We start from the raw sequence: 27,551 nt of genomic DNA, 5'->3' as shown, positions 1-27,551 counted from the left end.
ACATATTTGTCCGTTTTTAATAGAGAAAAATGTATATCAACATTTATAATGTCATGTCAGTTGGAAGCGAGAATTGATAAATGTTTTGAATGTTGAATACGCAACTTTACAGCAGAGCTGATTAAAAATGGCAGCCCCCACGGATAACATGTCAGACGTCAGTGACGAAGAACTCAATCTATTCTCATCGAATTTTGATCCTTTGCGAGCTTTGTACTCGACCAATATCCCTGTTCAGTTTCCAGACGTTCGAGTGTTTAACAATGTCGCAGAATACGAAAGCAAAATGCAAGGAAAAGGGAGAGCTCGTCAAGATCCACATGTGTCAATGTCCCAAAATCCGCCGTCCCAGACAGCGAGTAGACCTAAAGCTCCATCACACAAACCGTCTGCTCAGGGCAGACCGGTTCTACAGATGCCTGACGCCAGTATGCATAGTGTAAGACGTAGGATGCTAAGGAATGTGTTGACACGAATGGATCAAAGTAAGCTCTCAAAATATTTGACAAAAAGTGGAAGGCAGCAACCATTTAATTTTCAGTGTGTGTGTGTGGTTCTAAAAAAAGATAAACAAGACCTTGGTTTACTGATTTCTTTTTAACATATGCCTCGCATTGTAGGAAAATATATAATATGCCCTCTTCTTGCAGATAAACGTCAAAAGAATATAGTTCATTTTTTACATTTATTTAAAAAATTTCATTGAGCATGTTGAGTATACTCAGAACCCATGGTACCGCGGCATTCATCGTATCGCAGCATTTGTGATTTCCAGTTGTTCATGTGGGACATACATCCTAGTCGCCGTTGTCTAAATCAAATAAGTAACCAGAAAGTCCACGCTTCATAAATAATTTCAATTTCTGCAGAATGTTCTATAAGTAAGTATTTATTGACATGTTGATACTTACTTCTGAGTCCTGACATCTATTTAATATTGCCTTATCACATATATCATAACACAGTTTCCCATGTAAACTTTCTCTATCGACCTGAACTAGATCGTCTGCATGTTCATGGTGACAAATAAGGTAGCGGAAGTGACGTAGTCGTCATAATTTTCCTTCTATAAAGTGGCCAGAATATTTTAGGAGATAATAAGGGCCATAATGCCATCCTATCAATATGTTCTTCACCAGTAGCCAAATGATAAATACATACTGTTGTCACTAAAGGAGTGCTTTTTAGATATTTATTGTTAACATTTAACACATTTTCACTTTTTGGGACAAGTTATTTTCATCCTATTTTTTAATAAAAATCTTAAAATATCTTTTCTGATGTTTTGTTATTGGTTTTTAAAAAAAATCTTAGTTTTCGGTAAATATGTTTTGAATACCTATTAATTATTACACATAATGAATATTACTTGTGCTGTCTTTGCACTTGTCTGGATAATTCACATAAGTCTGGCATCATCATACTTTGTGGTTGGTAGAAATATGTCCTGTTTTGACAATTTTGGGCCTCCATACACAACTTTTCCCTGTACTGCAGTACACTGGAGTTCTCTCCCTAGTTAAACTGAGTGAGATGCCCGGCTTTCACTCGGTGCATCTAATGTAAATAATGAACATTTATCGGTAAAATATGCATAGATAGATAAAATACATGAATCTGATCAAGAGAACATGAATAATAAATCATAAACATAATAAAGGTCAGTGAGGGCATTTTGTTCACTTTTGCCTACATAACAAGTAAACGTGATAACCCAAGGTTGCAGGCTACTTGTATATTATGTAAACTTATGTTTATATGTTTATTTGAGCTGCTGAACATTAAAAAAATATGCTGATCTGAAATGGTTGCTCCTTTATTTACTTTTTATGTGATTCGGCTTGACAGCAGTTTACCTTGTGCATCTTGTTGCGCTAATTAGCTCCGGGAAACCAGATGTGGCTCTTGCTTCATGGACCTTGCCTGCCTCTTTGATCAATAGGGTTAGTTGTGTTGGGGTTGGGGAAGGTTACCACAACTCTGCCCTTACCCTTGGATATGGGAATAAAACAACTAGTCCGTCTAGATTCTTAGTAGTCTCAGAACAACGGACTAGTAGGCATGTCTATCCCTGGATAAATGGTTATGGCTAGGGTTAGCTATTTCACCTCCTTTAACAAATTTATCAAGTGTTATTTCAGGTAAATCCTTACAATTTTACGAGTATGAGTTGCGCAATGAATTATGGCTACCGCGGATGCATATTATAATAGAAATTGAAATTGAAAAATTGGGTACTGATCACTAAGTAAACAAAAATGAATTATTTGTGATAGCACACGTTGTCCCATGGTAAACTGTTGGTTTATTAGATTAACTCATTAGACTAGCTAGCTTCAAACTGGCAACGCAAGTTCGAAATCCAAAAAAGTGCATTCCAGTAAAGTGCAGTACTCCCGATAATATTTATCTGATTCGTTAAATGTCTTTAAGTCTCCTTCTCAGCAAATACATGAAAACAATCCACTCACATTCATAACAATGATCTCAGGGAGTCACTTGTACCCATAACAGGCCTATCACACCTACACGTTACATCCTCTACTGCTGATAATATTGTTGAATAATAACAATTCATTTTTATATCCGCACAAGTGCAGGCCTTATCATGCTTATTGCACAATAGCATGCCCAGACACATGTTCAAAGAAAGTGTTCTTCTGTACCATGTATGTAAAAGTTACTTCCAAACATTTTCAGCAGACCCAGCTGATTTTGTTGTGTCTTGGGTTTACCAATAACAGCCAGAGACTAAGTAAGAGTCAAAGCAGTGGCAACATCTGACGTCTCCTTCTCCAAAAAAGGTAAAGTCTGTTCCATCAGCTGGCAAGGTGATGGCTTCCAGTTTCTGGGATTCACCTATTGTTGGACTACCTCCTGAAAGTCAGACTATTATGATCTCTTACATGATTAAGACTATGCTAAGCTGCATAGGCAACTGCATGTGAATATCAAGGCTAAACATCATGGAGGTGAGTCTCTAAAGGTGTGTTGGTCCATGAGGACAATGCATCTACACAAGTTTGATTGTGCTATGTCGGCAATGCAAGACTGGCTTTGAATTCAGTTAACATCCTCCGTTTTTACCAGATTTTGCATCATCATATTTTCACCTCTTCCCAAGCTTGAAGAAATAAATGTCTGGCAAGCATTGTGCAAATGATGATGATGTCATTTCTTCTGTGGAGGAAATTTTACACTCCCAGGAGGAAGCCTTCTACACCAGTGGGATCCAGGCACTCCAGCATTGTTGCCAGAAGTGTGTGGACTTCGAAAGGGATTATGTTGAAGTAGTGTCTGAAACTCAGCAGAGTAAAATGAAAGAGCCTTTAATCATGTTAATAATTGTAGGCCCTGTGGAAAAAGTGTAGGCCCATGCATTTTAGCTGAATCAGGGAGACATACTCTTGGAGGATAAATTACAGAACACAACCAGTCAACCAGTGACTTCGTGGTGATAAATGAAGTCTACACTTATCGGGAAATTATCAACTTGTGAAACATCTTTGCGACTCCCGGTACATGTCATACACCATTTGAAAGGTCTAATTCTACTGTTTATTAATATGAAAGTTATGTTTATCCCATTACTTAAATAATGCTTAATAAATCATTACTTAAGTAAACTGCATACCATAAGCATGATAAGGGGCTATTGAAAATAAAGACTATCAGCCCGAGAACAAATCTGTCTGCCTCTGGCCTACGGGCTGATGTCTATTTTGAACACTGTGTTGAAGAAAGATTAGCAACCAACTCAATCAACACAGGCCATCTCCGTCACTCTTCATACATGTACAGATTTATATCAGTTATGATTTTTTATCTTTGAATGGAAGCTTGAAATATGAGGAATAATAATCTCATCAGCACTCTAGTAAGGAATAATCATATACACAGCAACCGTTGAACAAGCATATTACATGATTTCAAAAATGGAGATCTGAGGGGTTTGGTACTTGGCATTTGTGTTTTTATCTCTCGGTCATGTGGTTACCAGAAATATGAAAGTTATGTTCATTGATTAATCTGAAAGAAAACAGGCAAAATAATTTTCCATAGTCACTAACCATGCTAAAAACATGTTTTCTACCTTGGTATGTTTTCTTTTTTAGGTTTTGTTAACATGGTTAACAACACTTTTGTTACATACACTTGATCTTTGGACCCGTGAAAATCCCTGGGAGAATAGGTCTTCTGCAGCCCATGCTTGCCATAAAAGCCAACTATGCTTGTCATAACAGCCGACTAACGGAATAGGGTGGTCAGGCTCACTGACTTGGTTGTTGCATGTCATCGTATCCCAATTGAGCATGTTGAGTGGATTGATGCTCATGATGTCAATCACTGGATTGTCAGGTCCCGACTTCATTATTTACAGACCGCCGTCATATAGCTGGAATATAGCTGAGTGTGGCGTTAAACAACAAACAAACAAACAAAAACATTTGATCTTTGCTCATTCAGTCGATTGTGATCATTGTTGTTTGCAGCAAATTCTACCTCTACTCAACACATGACAGTCACTGAATGAAACAAGACCTTTCTTCAGCATTGGCATTGAGTTGTAGTAAGGTGTGAGTGGTACAGCCAGATATGTGTTCTTGTTCCAGGCTTCATCAGTGGGCCGCTGAGTATCTTGCGGCGCTGTGTTCAGGAGAAGCTGCAGACATACATATGGACTCGCAGTGCATGCAGTGTTCGGGGGATTCTCAGAGGATATGTTGTAGCTTTCGACAAACACTTTAATTTGGTAAGGGTTAACAGTCTGGAAGTTGTCATGTCAGGTGACCATTCTCAAGCCCTCGAGGGGCGGTCGGATAGCCTATTGGTTAAAGCGTTCGCTCGTCATGCTGAAGACCCGGGGTTCGATTCCCGACATGGGTACTATGTGTGAAGCCCATTTTTCTGGTGTCCCCCGCAGTGATTTTGCTGGAATATTGCTAAAAGCGACGCTAAACCATACTCACTCACTCACTCACTCAAGCCCTTGATCGTTTGTCCTACCATGCCCACAAAGCAGGTTAATAATGGATTGTCTTTGAATTGTTCACAGTGCTAAATATGTCTCTGTTTCATCCTTCCTACGGAAGTTTAGAATTACTGTCACTACAGTCGACTTGGTCTGTTTTGTCAGCATGCTCCATATGTTGGAGATCAACGAAGTACACAATGGTACAATCAAACCCATTTATTTCTTATTGTGTGCAGGCAATGATTGATGTTGATGAAGTCTACAGAATTCCCAGTGTTTGCAGGAAGAAAATGAAAAAGGTACAAATATATATATATTTAAAATTTAAAACAATACTTCCTCCGACATGTTTCTTTCGTATCATCAGGGAGAATTATCATCATATTGTATCATCAGATTCTCCCTGATGATACAAATGAAGTATGTCGGAGGAAGTATTTGTCGTTGTGTTTTGTTTTAAATTTATAATATATTGGAATGTACACTCGAATTGTAAGTACATTTATTTATGTTAATATATATATCTTTATGAGCTCAATATCGATTTTGTTAATGTCACTATTCATCGGTCCTGTTTTGTATGTTTAGGGATGAGTTTTGATAATGTAATATGTTAACATCTTTTTATGGAATATGGAAGCTGTATCAATGCTGACACAGTTGCCTTATGGATTTGAGCTTCTACATTCTTTCAATGTGATGTTTCAATAAGGATGCTAGTATCTTATCAAGCAAGTGATCAACAACTGGGTAGGACATGGTTAGGTAGCTAACATTACATATCTTCTTGTTTCTGACAGATGAGAGATGTAAAACAAGATCGCCTGGCTCAAGAAAGATCTGCAGATGTAGAGATGGATGAAGCTGATGCAAGAGCCACCCCTCGCAGTGAAGATCAACGCAGACATTTCGTATCAGAGCGATTATCCTCCACACAGACAACTCGTCGCTCTACCTCAACAACTCATACACACCAAACCTCAGGTCAGGTCTTGCAATGTGAAACACCTCTGCCCCGTGAAGCAGCCTGGCTTGGACTGAGACCAGAAGATGTTCAGTGGCGACATGTGAATCAATTGTTCATAAGGGGAGATAATGTGGTGTGTGTCAATCTTGTCGGTACTTGAAGGAGATAAATCAGATGACAACTGCTGTGTTTGGTTTACATTTGTTTTTATTTGTTTTAGTTTTTAAGTCAACAGATCTGGAAAATAATGAAGCTCCTCTAAAATCTGACACTATTTGATGTCCCTGAAATCCCACATTTAGACATGGTTTTCAGTATGTATTGGGTTGGGTACTACATGTAGTTGTCAGTGGCTGACTATACCTTTGGAAGATTGAAGAGAGTAAGATTACCGTATTCGAGGTAATAAGCGCCTAGGGGGCTCTCAAAATTAGAAATAGGGGGCTCTTATTAGAATATTATTTTGGTGAAAAAACAGAGTTGAAAGATAAGTTTCATGGTTTATGCTGACAGCCTGAAATGTTTATATACAGATATATTTTTCCAGAATTTAATTGCCCATAATTGAGGGTGTATATTACACACGAGTGCGTATAATACACGAATAAATAGGTCTTTGTACATGTTGTATATTGTTCAATCGGAAGGGGTGCTAATTGGGATTGTTCACTAGCCATTATATTAGCAAATATCGCCGTGGGCGATTAGAGCAGGGCGCTTATTACGTCAAATACGGTATTCACGTTTCATTTACTCCCAAGTTTTATATTTGGTGTATACGTTTTGCCTACACTTTTCTCATAACAAATCTATGAAGTACATAAATGTGTACTAGGTGTATGCCTGAGTTAAGAATAAGATATATGGTGTCAGCATTGACGATACAAGAATGTCCAAGCCATATAAGAAATTACACAGGTACGGTTGGAATGATGTTTCTGTAGATAATGTACATTAACCTCCCAGCTCTGTTCCAGCTTGTGACATGGGACTGTGTCAGGCTACCAATAGAACTGTGTTTACCCACAGTAAAACTAGTGTTTACAATAGGGATATCCCTCTAAAGAGCCTACAGTGTCAGTGGTTGAGGTTGTTATAATTATTAAATATTAAGCTCCAATGTGATCTACTCTAGGACAAGACCGCCTCTGTGGTCTAGTGGTAGAGCGTCCGCCAGGAGAAGGTGAGGTGAGGTGAAATCGGGTTTAACGTCGCGTCCAAGATTATTGCACTTATATAGCGACGTGCATGCACGTGTATGTGTGTGTGTGGCTGCTTGTACTAGTCCGGACTGATGCCGATTTATAGTGCTAGCTCACTGAGATACCATGCCGCAGTTTAACATGAATACCCCACTCAGACACAGTATACTGACTCCGAGCCGACCAGTCCTTGTTTTAGCCCCTTAATGCCGAGCGCCAGACAGGGTAACAACAAGTACAATCTTTTAACGTCTTTTTGTATGACGCAGCCCGGGATCGAACCCTGGACCTTCCGCTCTCCGGGCGGACGCTCTACCACAAGACCACGGAGGCGGTCGCCAGGAGAAGGTCTGGTGTTCGATCCCCGGCCGCATCATACCAAAAGACGTTACAAGATGGTACTTCTGGTTACCCTGTCTGGCGCTCGGCATTAAGGGGCTAAATCAAGGACTGGTCGGCTCGGAGTCAGTATACAGCGCGCGCCCACACGCACACACACATGTCACTATATAAGTGCAATAATCTTGGACACAACGTTAAACCCCATTTCACCTCACCTACTCTAGGACAACATATGCAAATGAGAATAGAGTATGATTATGCAGGTGATGTGTGGATGTAAGGTAAAGACCTGGAAGAGGATGTAGGTAGTATATTAGATGCCTTCCCGTGAAGAATAATTCTAATTCCCTTATTAAAGTTATAGTGAAGATATATACATCTATATAGCAGACCTGTCCAAACCATGTGTGTCAGCTTGTAACTTTAAGAACTGTACACGTATATCTACAAACACATTTGAAATCTCGTCACATTAACTAATGATCAAATTAATAACAATTTTTACTATTGTGGAAGTCAGATTGCAATTGGTGATGGGTGAAATAATCTTAAAAGATTTTTTTGTTGTTGTTGTTGTTGTTTAATGCAGCACTCAGCAATCTTCCAGCCTTGTGACCATGTTCTGTAACTAATCAAGTCTGGGCCAGACAATCGAGTGATTGACATCATGAGCATCAATCTACGCCTTTGGGATACGATGACATGCTTCAACCAAGTCATTGAGCCTGACCACACCATCCCGTTAGTGGCCTCTTAAGACAAGCATGGGTTGCTGAAGACCAAAAATTAATATATGGGTCCCGTTCCACAACACGTTCATAGGGCTATGATTGTTGTAAGTCTATGTTAAGCATGGGACTTACAATCGCTTAGCGTCGCTATATAAGTGCAATAATCTTGGACGCGACGTTAAACCCAATTTCACCTCAACTACAATCGCTTAGAGTGAGTGAGTATTGTTTTACACCGCTTTTAGCAATATTCCAGCAATATCACTGTGGGGGACACCAGAAATGGGCTTCATACTTTGTACCCACGTGGGGATCATTGCTTTATGGAATGGGACCCTGAACTGGAATATGGAGTACAGTCTTCAGTACTGATGACACAACAGCACATGCCAGTTGTATCATCATTGTTTTAAGTCGCAGCTGTCATTCTAACCTCGAATCCACACGGGATGTGGTATCTTGCCTGGGTGGCAAGGTGAATATACTTTAAAGGAGAAACATCCAGTTCCACCTTCTACACAATATCAAGAGTGCCTTCATGGTCTAGTGGATAGAGCGGCTACCCTGACTGGCACTCTGAATGAAGGGGATAAAATAAGGACTGATCAGCACAATGTGTCTTGAATAGGGTATTCATGTTAAACCAGAGCATAGTATCTCAGTAGGCTGGCACCATAAAACCAGCATTAGTCGGACTAGTCCAAGTAGCCACACATACATGCATACAACACTATATAAGTGAAATATTCTGGAATTCGTTAAAACCCATTTCTACACTATATCATGTTGTTAATGCAATGAAATAAGAGCATGTATTTATTGTCTTGTAAACCAGATCACAAGAAAACAGACAGCTTCATGGAATGTGTGCATAGTGACTATCATTCATTATTCACCAACATTTAAACTATATCACATTAAAACACTGCCAAACTATTACTTGCGTGCATCCATTTATCCTTCTTATGCAAAATGGCTTATGCATGATAATAATCTCATTACTAACCTCCTGTCACAGTGAATTTGAAACCAGATCATTAAAACATATGTTGTATCTGGATGAATCATCTATTATTTTTTTATTTTTTTCTATTATTGTTAATGCAGCCAGTAACGTTACAGCCGCATTACAGCTGTCACGGTAGCCAGTGAGCCTGGACAGACCAACAAGTGGTTGACAGCATGGGCGATGATCCTTCGAGGAACGTGGACACACACGCACATGGTACTATGGGTCTACTCGGTATTCTTCCCTTTGGCAGGACATTTGAGATGTTGGTTCGAGGTTGTATGGGTCGTCAATATTATACGCTTCATCAGACTTATTGTGTGGACGTTTTGGTGTAGTTGAAATAATAGGTCTGGTCAAATGTGCCGTCATCTTGGTAGTTCATGTAGAAGTTCTCGATGACGGCGTCTGCAGCGTCTTGAACGTTGGGAAACGTGTGACCACTTAGACGAGCTGAAACACACAGCATCCTTCAGCATACTGACAAGGCTTTAGTTTGAGTTACAGTTAGTGAATGTTACTAACGCTGCTGTTATCGTTTCCCATTGCGTCGACCGATGTTCATTATGTCAATCACTGGATTGCCTGGTCCAGACTCGATTATTTACAGACCGCCGTCATATAGCTGGAATATTGTTGAGTGCGGCGTTAAACAACCAACAAACAAGCCAACGCTGTTGTCAGCAATATTCCAACTATATCACATCAAGGCTTGTATAAGCGGGTGTGCACCAGACAAAACTATGACTGAAAACATGAGGAACGACCTATACACGTACTCTCGCATACACATAGCCATTCAAGACACCCAAAGGCTTACAAATACACCTGACCCGTAAAGATCCGGAATAGAAAAGAGACCATGCTTGTTGTAAGAGGCGACTAACGGGATCGGGTGGTCAGTCTCGCTGACTTGGTCGATGCATGTCATCGTATACCGATCGTCGATCGATGCTCATGATGCCCCACACTGGATTGTCTGGTCCAGACTCAATTATTTACAGACCGCCGTCATTTAGCTGGAAAATTGCTTAATGCGACGTTAAACAATAACAACAACAACAAGAAAAGTACACATAAATCTGATCCCATAGTCACGTCCCGCCGAAAATCACGGTTCGATTCCCAATAGGCTGGAAAATTGCTAAAATACGTTCGCTCACTGAGTCGCCAACGAAGGGTGCAAACAACGTTTACCTTCGCCGATGAAGAAGGAGGAAAAGTAGTGTGAGATGAGGACTCCATTGCTGGTATGGTCCAGCGCTTGCTTGGGGTTCCAGTCGAAGTTGATCACCTCGGGGTGCCACTGGGTGCCATAGAACGGGTACTTGAAGGCTGAAGCGAAGGCAGTATCGAGATGATGGCCATAACGAGACGTCCCGAGGCTTTATACACAAAAGTTAATCGTTCAAAGGACCTGTTGGATGTACTGGAATATAATGTATCGTGGGTCTCAAGTAGTCTGTCATACAGACCCTGATACAAATATATCCAATACAGCCCGTTCAAGTCTATAATGTTTGGCAAGTCTAGATTACTGCAGTATCTGAAAATGAAGAGTCTCTGGGCTCCTATTTACTATATTTTTATTACGATAATTTAACAACTGTATTTTTTTTCTGTAAGATTTGTTCATTTCAGAGACTAGATGTCTAGGTCCCATGCATTGGTTGACTCCTCCTTTCAAAGAAATACATTGTATGTATTCTACTCCACTTTTGATAGGGATATTTTTTTATCTTTCCAGGTTACACAAAACTGTCAGTCATATCTAAATATAGTATGATATATATAGTTATCCATATCAATAGTTGAGTAATATATTTAAGGTGAGGTGAAATTGGGTTTAACGTCGCTTCTAAGATTATTGCACTTATAGCGACGTGCATGTTCGTGTGTGTGTGTGGCTGCTTGTACTAGTCCGGATTGATGCCGATTTATAGTGCTAGCCCACTGAGATACCATGCCTCAGTTTAACATGAATACCCCACTCGGACCGTTATACTGACTCCGAGCCGACCAGTCCCTAATGCTGAGCGCCAGACAGGGTAACAACAAGTACCATCTTTTAACGTCTTTTGGTATGACGCGGCCGGGGATCGAACCCCGGACCTTCCGCTCTCCGGGCGGACGCTCTACCACTAGACCACGGAGGCGGTCTGAGTAATATATTTAAGCTCTGAATGAAAATATATTATATCTCAAACAAAATATCATGTATACTATAATCAATGACACTGCTTTACCATCTGCTGATTCCAGTCCATCAGCAGCCAGAAATGACACAGGAAATGCAGCCGTCGTATCTTTTCATCCAATACTAAGTATCAGATCTCGGATTGTGTTCTTCATTCGAATGTGTCACTTGTATTTGAATCCCTTAACCTCACCGATTCCTGTAGTGTATGCCAATCTCGCATCGTCTCTACTCTCTGCTACAGTCATCAGTACCCGTCTGTCCTCTCAATATCTTCTGGGGGCACGGGTGGCCAAGTCGTCTAAGGCGCCGCGATGCGCTGTGCAGATGTTGCGTCCCTTGGGCACGCCAGAAACCTATGATTGTGGATTCGAATCCCTGTTCGCCCCGATTATGTTTCTAGGTTTGTCAGCACCATACCCGTGCTCGTGGGTTTCACCGCAGTGGTAAACGTCTGAGACCTGCATCACTTCGGGCTTTCCTCCCACATTAAGCTGACACGCCGCGATATAACTGGAATACTGTTAAAAGCGGCGTTAAACCCAACTCACTCACTCACTCAATACCTTCTATGGTGGACGCAAACACCTTCCCCTTCCGGCCTCTGTTTGTGGAGATGAGTCTGTAGAAGGAGGTGAGCGACTTGGTCTGGCTGTACGTCTGGGGACAGAGTATATACAGCATATGATGTTTGTTTGTTGTTTAACGCCGCACTCTGCAATATTCTAGCAATATGACGACGGTCTGTAAAATAATCGAGTTAGACAATCCAGTGATTGATATCATGAGCATCGATCCACACAATTGGGATACAATAACATGCATCAACCAAGTCAGCGAGCCAGACCACCCGATCCCGTTAGTCACCTCTTACGACAAGCATGGGTTGCTGAAGACCAATTCTAACCGGGGTCACCACGGGTAACAGCATATGAACATGGCATGGTTAAACCAGAGAATGTTGTTATTTATACGACAGAACGTCCCTAATACATACACATCATATGAACATGGCATGGTTAAACCAGAGGATGTTGCTATTTATTCGACAGACCGTCCCTAATACATACACATAATATGAACTTGGCAAGGCCAAACCAGGGATGCTGTTGTTTTAAAAGTAGGAACGTCTGGAAACAGAATGCACACGTTATTGTTAAACCAGGGCACATTGCTTCAGTATTGCTCCTTAAAGGAGCTAGCAATCTGATTTATCTGTCTCCGTCTTGTAAAAAAGACACACAAGTCGGCTGGTCGGCCTGTGGGGATATCGTGATGTCTCATGTCACATTAGGGGCGGTCGGGTAGCCTAGTGGTTAAAGTGTTCGCTCGTCACGCCGAAGACCCGGGTTCGATTCCTGACATGGGTACAATGTGTGAAGCCCATTTCTGGTGTCCCCCGCCGTGATATTGCTGGAATCTTGATAAAAGCGGCGTAAAACCAAACTCACTCATGTCACATTAGCACTTCGAATTACCATACGTCCGATGGCGACCACACGAACACAAACAAATACTCCCCCGAAATATTTCTTTGAACTCGTAGTGATATCAAATTATTACATGTGTCAATAGACCTCCATGCCTCACCTCCAGCAACAATCCGTAGTGGTGGAAGTTGGGGGTGACGTTCTCAGTGGTCAGTATGTGAAACGTCTTCTGTGACAGTCGACTCAACAGCCTGCTGGACTTGGCATCTAGGGGATAGCATTGACCAGAGCTTGATTTATACAGTGCACATATTATCCTTAACACAACATTTACCAGAGCATGATTTATACAGTGCACGTATTATCCTTAACAACACAACATTGACCAGAGCGTGATTTATACAGTGCACGTGTTATCCTTTACAACACAGCATTTGCCAGAGCGTGATTTATACAATGTGCGTGTTATCCTTTACAACACAGCATTGGCCAGAGCGTGATTTATACAATGTGCGTGTTATCATTTACAACACAGCATTGGCCATAGCGTGATTTATACAATGTGCGTGTTATCCTTTACAACACAGCATTGGCCAGAGCGTGATTTATACAGTGCACGTGTTATCCTTTACAACACAGCATTGGCCTGAGCGTGATTTATACAGTGCACGTGTTATCCTTTACAACACAATATTGGCCAGAGCATGATTTATACAATGTGCTAGTTATCATTAGCAGCACACCATTAACCTGAGCATGATTATTACAGTACATATGTTATCCAAACAGCAGAGGACTAACAAGAGCATGATTTATACAGAGGACGTGGTATTAACATCACATCATTGTCAAGAGCATGATTTTTAAAGAGCATGTGTTATCTTTAACAACACAGCATTGACCAGAGCATAATTTATACAGAGCACGGGACAACGAATTAAAAACACACATGAACAAAAGATTTAGCAGCTATTACAAATAGAGAAAAGAACGTCTTTTGATATCAAATATATCAACACGAGTTGATAAAGTGGGAAAACTCCGAGGCTTGCCGAGGGTTTTTTACACTTTTATCAACAAGTGTTGATATATTTGATATCAAAAGACACGAGGGTGGGATTTTATTTATCATCCAACATCATTCTTCCAACTTTTTCAGTTTGTAGACAGTAATAAGCAGTGTCTTAAGTGTAACAAATACTGCTAACAACTTCAGTAGCAGAGCCATTAGTGATGTCATTTGATTGTGACGTCATGGTAACCAATGGCGTCACAATGGTCTGCAAAGCATTGTGATGCAATTTCATTTCAGCGATATCTACAGTGTAGATATCGCTTGATCTCACCCAAGCGATATCTCCTGTGGGAGCCAGTTTTGGATGATAAATATAGTCAAATTCTTTGAAATCAAATAATCATTATTCATTGTTTGTCTATCACAGAACCTTACATTGCTCACACGTAAGAAGAATGTACATCCCATATCAGGTTGTACAATCGATATTTACGTGGATGTTGACAGAGTGATAGTGATGTGTAATTTCCAAACAGCAATTGCCTGAACATCCTTCCAGTACATTGTCTCACCCGGGGTAAGGTCGAGAGGTAGGCTTATGTTCTCAGCATCAGTGGGCTGCAGGAGGTTGTGCCGGGCCGTCAGGTTGGTGAGGAGTTGGAAGCCCTGACAGGTGCCCCACAGGGGGAAGTGATCCCCGGCGTCGTTAGCCTGGCGGAGACACGGGGCAACAGAACACCATGAAAAAAAGCATCTGCTGAGTTCTCTGTTTACAGGATGTACGAAGCATGTGAATTAGTCGTGATTCGACTTAATCGCATACATGAGTTTCCATAGCAATATGTGTGTGTTGCGTGCGTTTGTGTGTGTATCAGGGAATGAGTGAGCGTGGTTTTACTACGCTTTTAACACTATTCCAGCAATATCACGGCGGGGGGCACCAGAAAAGGGCTTCACACAGTGAACCAATTTTGGGATTCGAACTCGGGTCTTCGGCGTGACGAGCGAACGCTTTAGCCACACGGCTACCCCATCGCCAGGTAATGTTGTATACTGTGTCACCTGCTGCGTACAAGGACAGTGTTTGTGTCTGATCTGACAGCACACAACACAGGCTACACAGGCTCCTACCTTCACCGCCATGTCGTAGATGATCCTGGCCGCCTTGGCGTAGTCGCTGCTCACAATGCCGACACTACCCCCGGGGAACAACACTCTGTGGGACACAAGTGTTCTCATGTCACGGCAACATAGTAAGCACGTATAACTGTGTTAATCATCACACGTCAAAGCTAGCTTATGAAGAACGTGAAACAACAAGCACACAATGGCCTTACCCGTTGATCTGCGAGAAGAGCTTGGCGTAGTAGGAGCCTGGTTCCCTCACTCTGCAATGGAGGATGACAGACATCAGCGTCATGTGTCATACTTCAGTCACCGTTACAACCCGTGTCCACTAACTCGTGTTCTCCGGGTTATCCCAGACTATACAATCGCCGGATAGTCTCCTCAATCTCGTGCCTTGATCAGCCAAGTTCGGAGTTACATTGAATACCATGAAACTGTCGTGAGGAAGAACGGGTGAGGAGGAAGGGGAACTAACTCTACTACAACAAGTACCCAACTGCGTTGGGAAGGTGACCACATGGCCACGTCTGTCAGATGAATGACCTCACCTAATCAATCTGACCTATTTGGCACTACCCTGGCCCCGCCGACCTGATGTATTCGATGATTGATCTCGCCTGACAGGCACTACCCTGACTCGCCTACCTGAAGTAGCAGATGATTGACCTCACCTGACTGGCTCTACCCTGGTCCCGCCTACCTGAAGTATTAGATGACTGACCTCACCTGACTGGCACTACCCTGACCCCGCCTACCTGAAGTATTCGATGACTCACCTCACCTGACTGGCACTACCCTGGCCCCGCCTACCTGAAGTATTAGATGAGCGACCTCACCTGACTAGCACTACCCTGGCCCCGCCTACCTGAAGTATTAGATGAGCGACCTTACCTGACTGGCACTACCCTGGCCCCGCCTACCTGAAGTATCAGATGACTGACCTCACCTGACTGGCACTACCCTGGCCCGCCTACCTGAAGTATGAGATGACTGACCTCACCTGACTGGCACTACCCTGGCCCGCCTACCTGAAGTATTAGATGACTGACCTCATCTGACTGGCACTACCCTGGCCCCGCCTACCTGAAGTATTAGATGACTAACCTCACCTGACTGGCACTACCCTGGTCCGCCTACCTGAAGTATTAGATGAGCGACCTCACCTGACTGGCACTACCCTGGCCCCGCCTACCTGAAGTATTAGATGAGTGACCTCACCTGACTGGCACTACCCTGGCCCGCCTACCTGAAGTATTAGATGACTAACCTCACCTGACTGGCACTACCCTGGCCCCGCCTACCTGAAGTATGAGATGACTGACCTCACCTGACAGGCACTACCCTGGCCTCGCCTACCTGAAGTATTCGATGACTCACCTCACCTGACTGGCACTACCCTGGCCCCGCCTACCTGAAGTATTAGATGACTGACCTCACCTGACTGGCACTACCCTGGCCCCGCCTACCTGAAGTATTAGATGAGCGACCTCACCTGACTGGCACTACCCTGGCCCCGCCTACCTGAAGTATTAGATGAGCGACCTCACCTGACTGGCACTACCCTGGCCCCGCCTACCTGAAGTATTAGATGACTAACCTCACCTGACTGGCACTACCCTGGCCCCGCCTACCTGAAGTATGAGATGATTGACCTCACCTGACTGGCACTACCCTGGCCTCGCCTACCTGAAGTATTAGATGAGCGACCTCACCTGACTGGCACTACCCTGGCCCGCCTACCTGAAGTATTAGATGAGCGACCTCACCTGACTGGCACTACCCTGGCCCCGCCTACCTGAAGTATTAGATGAGCGACCTCACCTGACTGGCACTACCCTGGCCCCGCCTACCTGAAGTATTAGATGACTAACCTCACCTGACTGGCACTACCCTGGCCCCGCCTACCTGAAGTATGAGATGATTGACCTCACCTGACTGGCACTACCCTGGCCTCGCCTACCTGAAGTATTAGATGAGCGACCTCACCTAACTGGAGCTACCCTGGCCCCGCCTACCTGAAGTAATAGATGATTGACCTCACCTGACTGACACTACCCTGGCCCTGCCTACCTTAAGTATTAGATGACTGACCTCACGTGACTGGCACTACCCTGGCCCCACCTACCTGAAGCATAGATGATTGACCTCACCTGACTGGCACTACCCTGGCCCGCCTACCTGAAGTATTAGATGAGCGACCTCACCTGACTGGCACTACCCTGGCCCCGCCTACCTGAAGTATTAGATGACTGGCCTCACCTGACTGGCACTACCCTGGCCCGCCTACCTGAAGTATTAGATGAGCGACCTCACCTGACTGGCACTACCCCAGCCCGCCTACCTGAGGTATTAGATGACAGACATTACCTGACTGGCACTACCCTGGCCCGCCTACCTGAAGTATTAGATGAGCGACCTCACATGATTGGCACTACCCTGGCCCCGCCTACCTAAATTATTAGATGAGCGACCTCACCTGACTGGCACTACCCTGGCCCCGCCTACCTGAGGTATTAGATGAGCGACCTCACCTGACTGGCACTACCCTGGCCCCGCCTACCTGAAGTATTAGATGAGCGACCTCACCTGACTGGCACTACCCTGGCCCCGCCTACCTGAAGTATTAGATGATTGACCTTACCTGACTGGCACTACCCTGGCCCCGCCTACCTGAGGTATTAGATGATTGACCTCACCTGACTGGCACTAACCTGGCCCCGCCTACCTGAAGTATTAGATGAGCGACCTCACCTGACTGGCACTACCCTGGCCCCGCCTACCTGAAGTATTAGATGAGCGACCTCACCTGACTGGCACTACCCTGGCCCCGCCTACCTGAAGTATTAGATGAGCGACCTCACCTGACTGGCACTACCCTGGCCCCGCCTACCTGAAGTATTAGATGACTGGCCTCACCTGACTGGCACTACCCTGGCCCGCCTACCTGAAGTATTAGATGAGCGACCTCACCTGACTGGCACTACCCTGGCCCCGGCCTGCTCCAGGTACTTGACATAGTTGGCCGGGATATAGGTGTCGCCATGTGTCTTGCTGGCTGTGGCCTGGGCGAGGACACCTGCAAGGGGGGATAACTCTTATGTGTGTGCAATGATGCAGGGTGTGTGAAAACGAGATAGACAGCTGGTATCTATCCATCAAGCGCCGATACTGCTTTTGTTTCAATCCATCCGAGGACATAACTTGTCAGTGTATAAAATACATCCTGCTTTCGGTCTCGTTGTCCCAGTTTCGTTTCCCTACACCTTTTCACTTATTCTCCTGCAATCCGTTCTCTTGTTGCCATGAATACTATCTTAAAATTTCGAACTTATTTTGTTGTAAACGTCCGGAGAATACGTATACTATACTATGTAGAGAAAAAGTAAACAACGTTATCTTGCCCGACGTGGTGTACATGTAAGTTTGTTATACCATACTTTATTCGTATTATCGGTGAATAAACCAACAGTTATGTACCAAACGTGTGGGACTATCCCAGAATATATTTATACAAAAATGATATATATATATATATATATATGTGCAACCACATAGCCGTGCACCAGTTGTATGTACCCGGCAGATCTGCACACTGACGCCACAAAACACTGTAAATTTGTAGGTCTAAAACACTCATGTATACTGGTAGGGATATACTCTGACGTAACTCGAGGCTGTAGAGCTGATCTGACCGAGTCGTTGTACCCCGTGAAGCAGAAGGCTCTTCGGCAAATCGAGACAAGAGACACAGAAATTAACCCTTGCTTCAGTAGGTGCTGACTTACCTATCACTGGTCTGTTGTTGTATGTGACGTGTCCTGCTGATGTCGCCACCACCAACACGCTGAGCTGCAGCAACACACACATCGCCATACCGTCCACGACAAAGGAGGAAGTATCTTGATTAACACTTGCACAACATACAGCTTGTACTGGTTATATATAGTAACCGCTCCACAAACACAGCTTGCAAGGAAAACGAGAGCAGCTTGTACGAAAATGAGCTTAATCATTATTTAGTCATATTTATATTGCTAACAGATGTGAGTAACTGTCTTTAGGTAATATTGCAAAATAGAATAACTCGTATATTGAAACATCGACTCTGCACAATAGCTACGATTGCAGCAACGACGCCCCTTCATAGATAAAATTGGAATAGGGACTCCCCCTAATTAGAGCATAGACGCCCGCCCCATCATAGACAAAATATAGTTATGTCGCATTGTCGCGCTTTGGTTAATTTTGACTCTTTTTGCTATTTTTAACGCGACAATGTCCCTTCTAGGATTTGATAATTACCATGTGTGTGTGTGTGTGTGTGTGTGTGTGTGTGTGTGTGTGTGTGTCTGTACATGTGTCTGGTCCCTATGTTGCTATAGCAGGTGTTATCTGTAACGTCATGTGACCGAGATAACGGTGTTTGTTCAATTGAGTCAACATGAGTGGTGTTCAGGTAGCCTGTTTTCTGCTGGTGGCGTCTCATATCGCCTGCCTGCCCCTCAACAACAGACCGATCATTGGTAAGAAACTACAACACCAAGTCACGTTCAGTTGATGGCCAATATTCTTTTCTCAGACAATGTTAAACTTGACGTCATGGATTTGTGTCGGCCGGTGCCTCAATTGAACAGAACCCACAATCAGATCTGCAATATGTCCTTGACCTTTATAACCCAGTGACCCCGTATGGATCACGGGTAAGGATAGGTCCCCAGCAACATATGCTGGTCGCAAGAGGCGACCAAATGGATCGGGTTGTCAAGCACGTGACTTGGTTGATAGCTGTCATCGTGCCCCGACGGGGTGGATCGTTGTTGATAATATCAACCACTGGTTTGTCTGATCTCGAATATTTACTGTTAAGTAGCTCAAATACTGCTGAGTTCGGCGTTAAACAATATACAGACAAAAGCATATCCAAGTGGGTAGGATTACAGCGGCGGATGCACGATTCATGAGAAGTCATGCTTCAAAGGGCAAAATGTTGTTGAATTAGGGTTAACCACAAAGCAAAGCTCAGGGATCAAACAATAAGCATTCCGCAAGGGTTAAACATAGAAATGACATGTGTTGATATTATTATTGTTGTTGTTGTTGTTGGTGGTGGTGGTATTTTTATTGTTAGTGTTATTGTTATACATGTTGATTCTGTATGCTGTACAGGTGTTGTTGACCAGTGCACGGGTTTAGACCAGCCATATGGCGACACTTACATCAGCGCGACCTATGTCAAGTTCCTGGAACAGGCGGGAGCCAGGGTAGTTCCAGTGAGGTGGGTCATTCAGTCGTTGAAACCGTAGGGGTGTATAAATCATGTATGTCTATCCTGGTTGCGTCCCCTGGCCGTGCACCGCTTCTGTGGTCAAGTGGTAGAGCGTCCGCCAGGAGAGCGGAAGGTCGGGGCATACCAAAAGACGTTAAAAGATGGTACTTGTTGTTACCCTGTCTGGCGCTCGGCATTAAGGGGCTAAAACAAGGGCTGATCGGCTCGGAATCAGTATACTTAGTCTGAGTGGTGTATTCATGTTCAACTGTAGCATGGTATCTCAGTGAGCTAGCTCTATAAACCGGCATCAGTCCGCACTAGCACAAGCAGCCACACACACACACACACACACACACACACACACACACACACACACACACACACACGTGGCTATAAAAGTGCAATAATCTTGGACGCGACGTTAAACCCAATTTCACCTCACCTCACCTCACCTCACCTCACCTCACCCCTTGGCCGTGGGAGGATTAACTGAGTAAGGATAAGAAACAATGTATATGGATAAACAATTTCTTTATTACAGTTAGGCGCAACATTTCGGTGTAGGTTCTAACACCGTTATCAAGCAATGATTAACTGGTTGTGATTTCTAATTTAAGACTTAACCCGAAGATGATCCTTGGTTCGACTCAAGTATGTATTTGAAGCCTGACGGGCCCATAGTTGTACGTCACGGTAGCTCAATCTCAGCTCATATATATGAAGACCTTTGATTTTTATGTCACGGTACTTGAATCCTAATCAAACAATATCATGTTCCTTGGTGTAATGGATTCTGAGAGGGCCATTGCAATACCTTGTCTTAGAAAGTTAGACCTTCTGTATATTTTTATGTGGATAGTAATCGGTTAGTCTAATTCGTTCCTGTTGTTATGAAATGGTCAGTTCAGATTACTGGAAGTAATAATGAGGCTCTTCTGCATTCCGGTTCCCTCCACAGAGTCAAGCAGCCTAAAGAATACTACGAAACTCTCCTTTCGCGCATCAATGGGTGAGTTTATCTCGACCTTGAAGGATACGCTTATGTCAGGACGCCATAGTAAAGTAAACTACGTTTATTACGAACACGCTTATAACGAACTAGCGAATATAAGGAACCGTTTTTGTGTCTCAGGCATTTGCCGTGTAATTGCTGTATATATGCTTACGAACAACGGTTATAACGAACTAAATTAGTGCTTCCTTTGAGTTCGGAATAACCGTAGTTTACTGTACTTTGTTCACGATACTATACTTATCACGATACATTATTTCACAGAGAAATGGCACAAATTGTTGTTGTTTTTTTATATAACAAAATCTCGTATTGGTTAAATAATATGTCGATGAAACATAAGGATTGACCTGACTCACATAACAAACCAGCGCTGATTGGAGAGATAAGATATACATAACCAGCACTGAATGACATTTCTCACTGTCCTCTGTATACAGAGTGCTATTCCCCGGGGGTGACCGCAATCTGACCTCCAGCTACCTCGCCACTGCCGCTAGGATCATATACGACATCGTCGTCCAGGTAATCTCACGTCGGACGTGGCAACTGTAGTTGGAAGTCTTTAATAAGGCGTAGATAGCGTTGTGGGGGTTGAGCAACGCTTGACGCGGCCATTGTCTCGCAATAGTGCACATGAGAGCTGGAAGGTCTCACCCCACTGGCAATTAAAACAAACAAACCTAATTCATATATAAACTCCCACATTTGAGTCAAGCAGGCTTTTTAATGACACAATTGCATGAATGTGTTCTGAATTATCAGAATCAATGAATAATGTGTTTTTTTTGTAGTCTGATAAAGAAACTGCGTTGAATGAAATCATTGTGTGAGTGTGTTTATGATCTGTCGGTTTAAATATTTGACTTGAGAAAGACAAATACGTGCAGAGCTGGTGAACACCATATAAACGGCAAAACGCCGTCAGATCCTGAGACAGTTGTGGGGATTCTCACAAACGCGTCAATGTAGATTAATATGTGTATATACTGATGAGCAATAATTAAGCATAACCCAATGTTTCGGATGTGTGTTACATTAAATACATGACTGGTGTTGTCCATTGTTCCGAGAGAGTAGTACACTTACAAACAGACCGTCACTACCATCACACAAATAATGAAGCTGACACAGCAATCGCTACCGATTTATTGGCGTTATGCGAAGAACTATATAACCAATGCTGAAAAGTATCAGTACCCTGCCCACACCACGAATCGGACAGTTAAAGTATGCAGTGAAATGTGAATACTGTCAACCGAGGAATCACCACTGACTCGGCAATCAGTATCTGGAGTGTCCACCACTCTCACGGGTGATATTCGCGAGGCATCTCTTAATGTTGCTGGTCAGAATTCTAATTTTCAACGTTGGGATCCTCTTCTATTCCTGGTCCAGTGTCAGAGTGAGTTCATTCGGGTTTTCAACTGGAGGGTATCTAGCTCTCACTTGGAAGTCAAGGTAATTCTAAAGGCGTTTATTTGGGTGCGGGCCAGGGTTTAGCGTTGTTTCTCGGAATTAAATGTTGACTATGGTGTGCTTAATTTATGCTCATGTGTAAATTTACTCAAGCAAACACTGCAAATGAAAAAGAATGGGTACAGACGAGCTCTTGAACTAGATGCAGTGCAATTTCCCCTTTAATCGGATGCTTCCATTTCGTTAAGAATGTGTATGTGAATGAAAAAGTAATGTTGTTTGATGAAGTGGAGTGGAGTGGAGTGGAGTGGAGTGGAGCTGTGCTGACAAACCTACTGAACCTAATCAGGGCGAACTGCGATTCCACGACCCTATGTTTCTGATGGTTTTATGATGTCACATGTGCGTATTGACCAATGAAACCGCTGGGTTTTGTCATCACTTGTCTTTGCCCCGTGTCTCCGGCAGGCTAACGACGCCGGGGATCACTTCCCCCTGTGGGGCACCTGTCAGGGCTTCCAACTCCTCACCAACCTGACGGCCCGGCACAACTTCCTGCAGCCAACTGATGCTGAGAACATTAGTATGGCGCTAGACTTGAAGCCAGGTGAGCTGTGACAACGTACTGGGACGCGTAAATCGTCCCAGACTTAACGATACGATTATCATATACTTAATTATACTATACATCACACCTATTGCGGTGGAGGTAACCTAGTGGTCCAAGCTTTCGCTCGTCACGCCAAAGGTCCTGGTTCGAATCCCCCCAATAAGTACAATGTGTGAAGCCCATTTCTGGTGTCACCTGTCCGATATTGTTGGACCATTGCTAGAAGCAGCGTAAACACCATATTCACACATTCACGGACCTATTATCTCACCTGTACATTCGACAAGGTATTTTGGTTCACCTGTTGGGACTTTTTTTTCAAAAACTGTTTCAAGTATGGTATGCACAGACAAAAGAATGGACCCTACGTCTCGATGCTACTTATATATATCGTTGCAGTTACGGGCTTGTTGGAAACACCAGCCTCTAGAAGCATGTTGATTCCGCTTCCTTACAGATGAAACTGGCGATAATTTTAATACATGTTTCTGAGAATAGTGAGATGTGCTTTTTATTTGTAGCCTACAAGGAAAGTCGCTTGCTGGGCATGGCCAGTCCTAGGGTCATCAACACGCTCACCAGGGAGAAGGTCACGCCAAATTTCCATCATTTCGGTGTTATGGAGGAGGTATATTAATGTTACACACACGCGCACACATACCTTTTACACACATATCGTGTAATGCACACACACAAGCATCCCGTCCCGGCTTACTATATGCATCAATATGCAATATGAAGAGCCAGAGCCAGATTAAAGTCAACAGGAGGACGTAAACAAAGATATATTGTGAGGTCATAATCATTGCGACGTGATTAAACAAAACGCAACAATGCTGTTCGAATAACGTCAACAATGGCCTTGATTCACATAGCTGAAATGTAAGGATAATAAAATGATATTATAGAGAATCCAAACTGAGCGTCTTTTGATATCAAATACGAGTGTTGAGATATTTGATATCAAAAGACACGAGGATGAGATACTATTTATCATCCAACATCATTTTTCCAACATTTTCCTCAGTTTGTAAGCAGTAATAAGCAGGATCTTGGCTTTTGTAGCAGAGATTAGTGATGTCATTTGATTGTGACGTCATGGTAACCGATGAACAATGGTCTGAAAAGGAGGGATCGCTTGATTTTGTTTATCTCCCGTGAAGGCCACTTTTGGATGATAAATATTTAAATACGTTTTCTCTGTTACCCACACCGTCAGACATTTAGTGCCACGCCCTCTCTCCGCGACTTCTACCGGATCATGTCTACCAACAAGGACAGGGGAGGGAAGGTGTTCGTGTCCACCATGGAAGGTGTGTATCTCAATAAAACCATTTTAACTCGGACATTTTTATTGTCATAGTTAGTGACATGCAGAAACACAAGTAGTTGTCGTCTTGTTATAATCTCATTACGTCCAATGCTGATTCCAATGTGTGCGTAGGACCGTAGTCAAAGATACCCATCTCTCTGTGAAGGGCTGTATCCCTTGCTGTTTCCATTCCTACTCGTGCCATTCCGGGACAAACCTTCTTGTAGGTTACGGAAAGTTACGTGTGGTGACGAATGTAGCTGATTAAAGGTCTGTCCCGGCACGTGACATCTTTACCCTCGTTGTATCATCGTTGTCACTAGTATGCAAGCCGCCCTTACAAGAATCTTGAAACTTTTCCCTCCAACTTCTACTGTAATGGTATATATATCTTTGTGTATATCTTTGGGAATGACATTCTAGTGAATTGAGAAAAGGTTGACTTATATACTATTTCCCAGATGAATTTACGTATGTTTGTTTAATAGTGAGTGAGTGAGTGAGTTGGGTTTAACGCCACTTTAACAGTATTCCAGTTATATCATGGCGTGTCAGCTGAATGTGGGAGGAAAGCCCGAAGTGATGCAGGTCTCAGACGTTTACCACTTCGGTGAAACCCACGAGCACGGGTATGGTGCTGACAAACCTAGAAACATAATCGGGGCGAACCGGGATTCGAACCCACAATCATAGGTTTCTGGCGTGCCCAAGGGAAGCAACCCTGCACAGCGAATCGCGGCGCCTTAGACGACTGGGCCCCCCGTGCCCCCCGTTTGTTTAATCAGATTGGTTGGATATTGCAGACTAACAGAAAAGAACCCCTTACAATATCATCACACTTAATTAGATTTCTACATGGTAGTTGAAATTCCAACTGAAAAACAAACAAAATACTTTAACTGGGGGAAGAGTATTTGGCTTCACGACATCTTGCTGGTAAACATAACGGTCAGGCAGTTGCTGGTTCAACTCCATACACGGTTGAGGGCGCCTTACACAGTAGGCATCGGTCACACCGGTCGCAGCGACAGTATTAAAGAGAGCTCCGCGCCGCGAACGGGCTATCTACTATGGCTGTGAGGTGCTTTATAGTTGGCTGGGGGTTCGAATTATACTCGAATATATTAAGTTGTGTTTGTTTGTGTGTTGTTTAACGCCGCACTCAGCAATATTCCAGTCCAGTCTGGGCCAGAAAATCCAGTGATCGACATCATGAGAATCGATCTACGCAACAGGGATACGATGACATGCATCAACCAAGTCAGAGAGAGCCTGACCATCCGATGCCGTTAGTGGCCTTTTACGACAAGCATAGTCGCCTTTTACGGCAAGCATGGGTTGCTGAAGACCTATTCTACCCCGGATCTTCACGGGTGCGATTATAATACGACCCAACAAACTGTCAACTATTACACGAAAAGAATTCCCGATGTTTTATCTCACGATATCCTGTTCTGTCTCCCCCAGCGTTCAAATACCCGTTTTATGCCACCCAGTGGCACCCGGAAGATATAAACTACGGTTGGAATCCCAACGACGACATCGACCACACACGGGAGGCCATCCACGTCACCCAGTACCTCGCCAACTTCTTCGTCGACGAGGGTAAGCGAGTTGGGATGAGTCTGTGCAGCGCGGGTCGGAAGCGAACTGTGTGTTTGTTAGGAACCTCTTAATATCTATCGTATCTTGATATATTTTAGCAACTTAACATTTCATACTTCTTTCTTCCACAGCCCGGAAAAGTCAGCACCGCTTTCCAGACGTCGCCACAGAGTCTGCAGCCGTCATTGAGAACTACCAGCCTCTGTTTCTTAAAGACGGATCTTTCTCTGAAGCATATATGTTTAATTTTACCCAAATTCCTTTTTATTAAGCTATGTTTTCACACTTCTGTCTAAACTGATCAATAATAAAATGGATGCACCTGATAACAGTCGGTCATTCCTCCTATTCTGGGAGGTTCTGGGCCCCGTTCCACAAAGCGAATTTAGTGCTAAGACGATCGTAACTCGCATACTTTAACATAAACACAGTCGTAACGCTACGGCCGCTTTGTTGAACGGGGCACTGGTTAATAGTGTCTCACTATGGTTGAGTGAGTACGGTTTTACGCCGCTTTTAGCAGTATTCCAGCGGTCCATAGCGGGGGACACCAGAAATGGTCTTCACACATTGTACCCGTGTGGGGAATCGAACCCGGGTCTGTGTGACGAGGAAACTCTTAAACCACTTGGCTACCCCAACACCCCTGGCTCACTTTGTTATACAGATGCCTTACATAGGCTTAACACATGTAACATAAGATTTTAGCTATTTATAAGATTAGATGACAGAGGACATCACACCGCATGTTAGAATTTTTAACTAATAATTCAGTGGCACATATATAATTTTAAAATTCGCTTTGATAATTTGGTTGAAACAAGTTATTTGTGTCCTTCAGTTCACCTCACTACCTCTCCCCGCTGATTTCATCTGGCTGGCTATGTAGGTGTATAAAACAGGCCGCCTCCGTGGTCTAGTGGCTGGAGTGTGAGGGTGTTGGGTGTAACGCCGCTTTTAACATTATTCCAGTTATATCACGGCGTGTCAGCTTAATGTGTTAGGAAAGCCCGAAGTGATGCAGGTCTCAGACGTTTACCACTTCGGTGAAACCCACGGGTATGGTGCTGACAAACCTAGAAACAAAATCGGGGCTCTAGTGGAAAGAGCGGTTGCACGGAGCGCGTGTTGTTACTAGCTGTTGAAATAGCAGTCAATGCCATAAACGGTGAACTCTTTATAACAATCTTCACACATGTGAATAGCACATCTCTTTATATATAGAACACGTGCACGGCATCGTAAAACAATACACTTCCCGAATAGCCTGAATATTTGTACTTGTATTTTCATGATTCAAATAAAACTGATTTCTGACCCCCCCCCTA

The 27,551-nt window shown here is 43.5% G+C and overlaps 3 protein-coding genes across 3 annotated transcripts; 2 read left to right on the top strand and 1 right to left on the bottom strand.

The window, feature by feature from the left end:
- Nucleotides 1-127: 127 nt before the first annotated feature.
- On the top strand, nucleotides 128-6,127 carry LOC124150883 (U7 snRNA-associated Sm-like protein LSm11). The gene is made up of 4 exons (XM_046523067.2): nucleotides 128-485; nucleotides 4,614-4,753; nucleotides 5,212-5,274; nucleotides 5,776-6,127. The coding sequence occupies exons 1-4, from the start codon at nucleotides 128-130 to the stop codon at nucleotides 6,100-6,102; spliced, it is 888 nt and encodes a 295-aa protein (XP_046379023.2). The 3' UTR covers nucleotides 6,103-6,127.
- Nucleotides 6,128-9,020: 2,893 nt separating this feature from the next.
- On the bottom strand, nucleotides 9,021-18,936 carry LOC124150884 (gamma-glutamyl hydrolase A-like). Its single transcript, XM_048392287.1, has 9 exons — nucleotides 18,782-18,936; nucleotides 17,967-18,072; nucleotides 15,206-15,256; nucleotides 15,000-15,084; nucleotides 14,441-14,579; nucleotides 13,014-13,120; nucleotides 11,990-12,083; nucleotides 10,424-10,561; nucleotides 9,021-9,679 (listed from the first exon to the last, which is right to left on the bottom strand). The coding sequence occupies exons 1-9, from the start codon at nucleotides 18,867-18,869 to the stop codon at nucleotides 9,540-9,542; spliced, it is 948 nt and encodes a 315-aa protein (XP_048248244.1). The 5' UTR covers nucleotides 18,870-18,936; the 3' UTR covers nucleotides 9,021-9,539.
- Nucleotides 18,937-19,406: 470 nt separating this feature from the next.
- LOC124150840 (gamma-glutamyl hydrolase-like) lies at nucleotides 19,407-26,552 on the top strand. The gene is made up of 9 exons (XM_046522945.2): nucleotides 19,407-19,519; nucleotides 20,163-20,271; nucleotides 21,224-21,274; nucleotides 21,718-21,802; nucleotides 23,165-23,303; nucleotides 23,828-23,934; nucleotides 24,526-24,619; nucleotides 26,086-26,223; nucleotides 26,355-26,552. The coding sequence occupies exons 1-9, from the start codon at nucleotides 19,438-19,440 to the stop codon at nucleotides 26,492-26,494; spliced, it is 945 nt and encodes a 314-aa protein (XP_046378901.2). The 5' UTR covers nucleotides 19,407-19,437; the 3' UTR covers nucleotides 26,495-26,552.
- Nucleotides 26,553-27,551: the final 999 nt, after the last annotated feature.

This window comes from Haliotis rufescens, unplaced genomic scaffold (assembly GCF_023055435.1).
Source record: "Haliotis rufescens isolate VD_foot unplaced genomic scaffold, xgHalRufe1.0.p SCAF_11, whole genome shotgun sequence".
Lineage (NCBI taxonomy): Eukaryota > Metazoa > Mollusca > Gastropoda > Lepetellida > Haliotidae > Haliotis > Haliotis rufescens.
Note: the sequence above shows the minus strand (reverse complement) of the source record. Positions and strands in the feature narration are given on the sequence as shown.

Excerpts from the sequence above, each read along its gene's own strand:
- LOC124150883 (XM_046523067.2), top strand. The coding sequence starts at position 128 with ATGGCAGCCCCCACGGATAACATGTCAGACGTCAGTGACGAAGAACTC. Across the intron at positions 486-4,613 it reads GTTGACACGAATGGATCAAA|GCTTCATCAGTGGGCCGCTG; the intron begins GTAAGCTCTCAA and ends TTCTTGTTCCAG. Across the intron at positions 5,275-5,775 it reads GCAGGAAGAAAATGAAAAAG|ATGAGAGATGTAAAACAAGA; the intron begins GTACAAATATAT and ends TGTTTCTGACAG.
- LOC124150884 (XM_048392287.1), bottom strand. The coding sequence starts at position 18,869 with ATGGCGATGTGTGTGTTGCTGCAGCTCAGCGTGTTGGTGGTGGCGACA. Across the intron at positions 13,121-14,440 it reads ACCTCTCGACCTTACCCCGG|ATGCCAAGTCCAGCAGGCTG; the intron begins GTGAGACAATGT and ends GCTATCCCCTAG. Across the intron at positions 9,680-10,423 it reads CTCCTTCTTCATCGGCGAAG|CTCGTCTAAGTGGTCACACG; the intron begins GTAAACGTTGTT and ends TGTGTGTTTCAG.
- LOC124150840 (XM_046522945.2), top strand. The coding sequence starts at position 19,438 with ATGAGTGGTGTTCAGGTAGCCTGTTTTCTGCTGGTGGCGTCTCATATC. Across the intron at positions 19,520-20,162 it reads CAACAACAGACCGATCATTG|GTGTTGTTGACCAGTGCACG; the intron begins GTAAGAAACTAC and ends TATGCTGTACAG. Across the intron at positions 24,620-26,085 it reads GTTCGTGTCCACCATGGAAG|CGTTCAAATACCCGTTTTAT; the intron begins GTGTGTATCTCA and ends TGTCTCCCCCAG.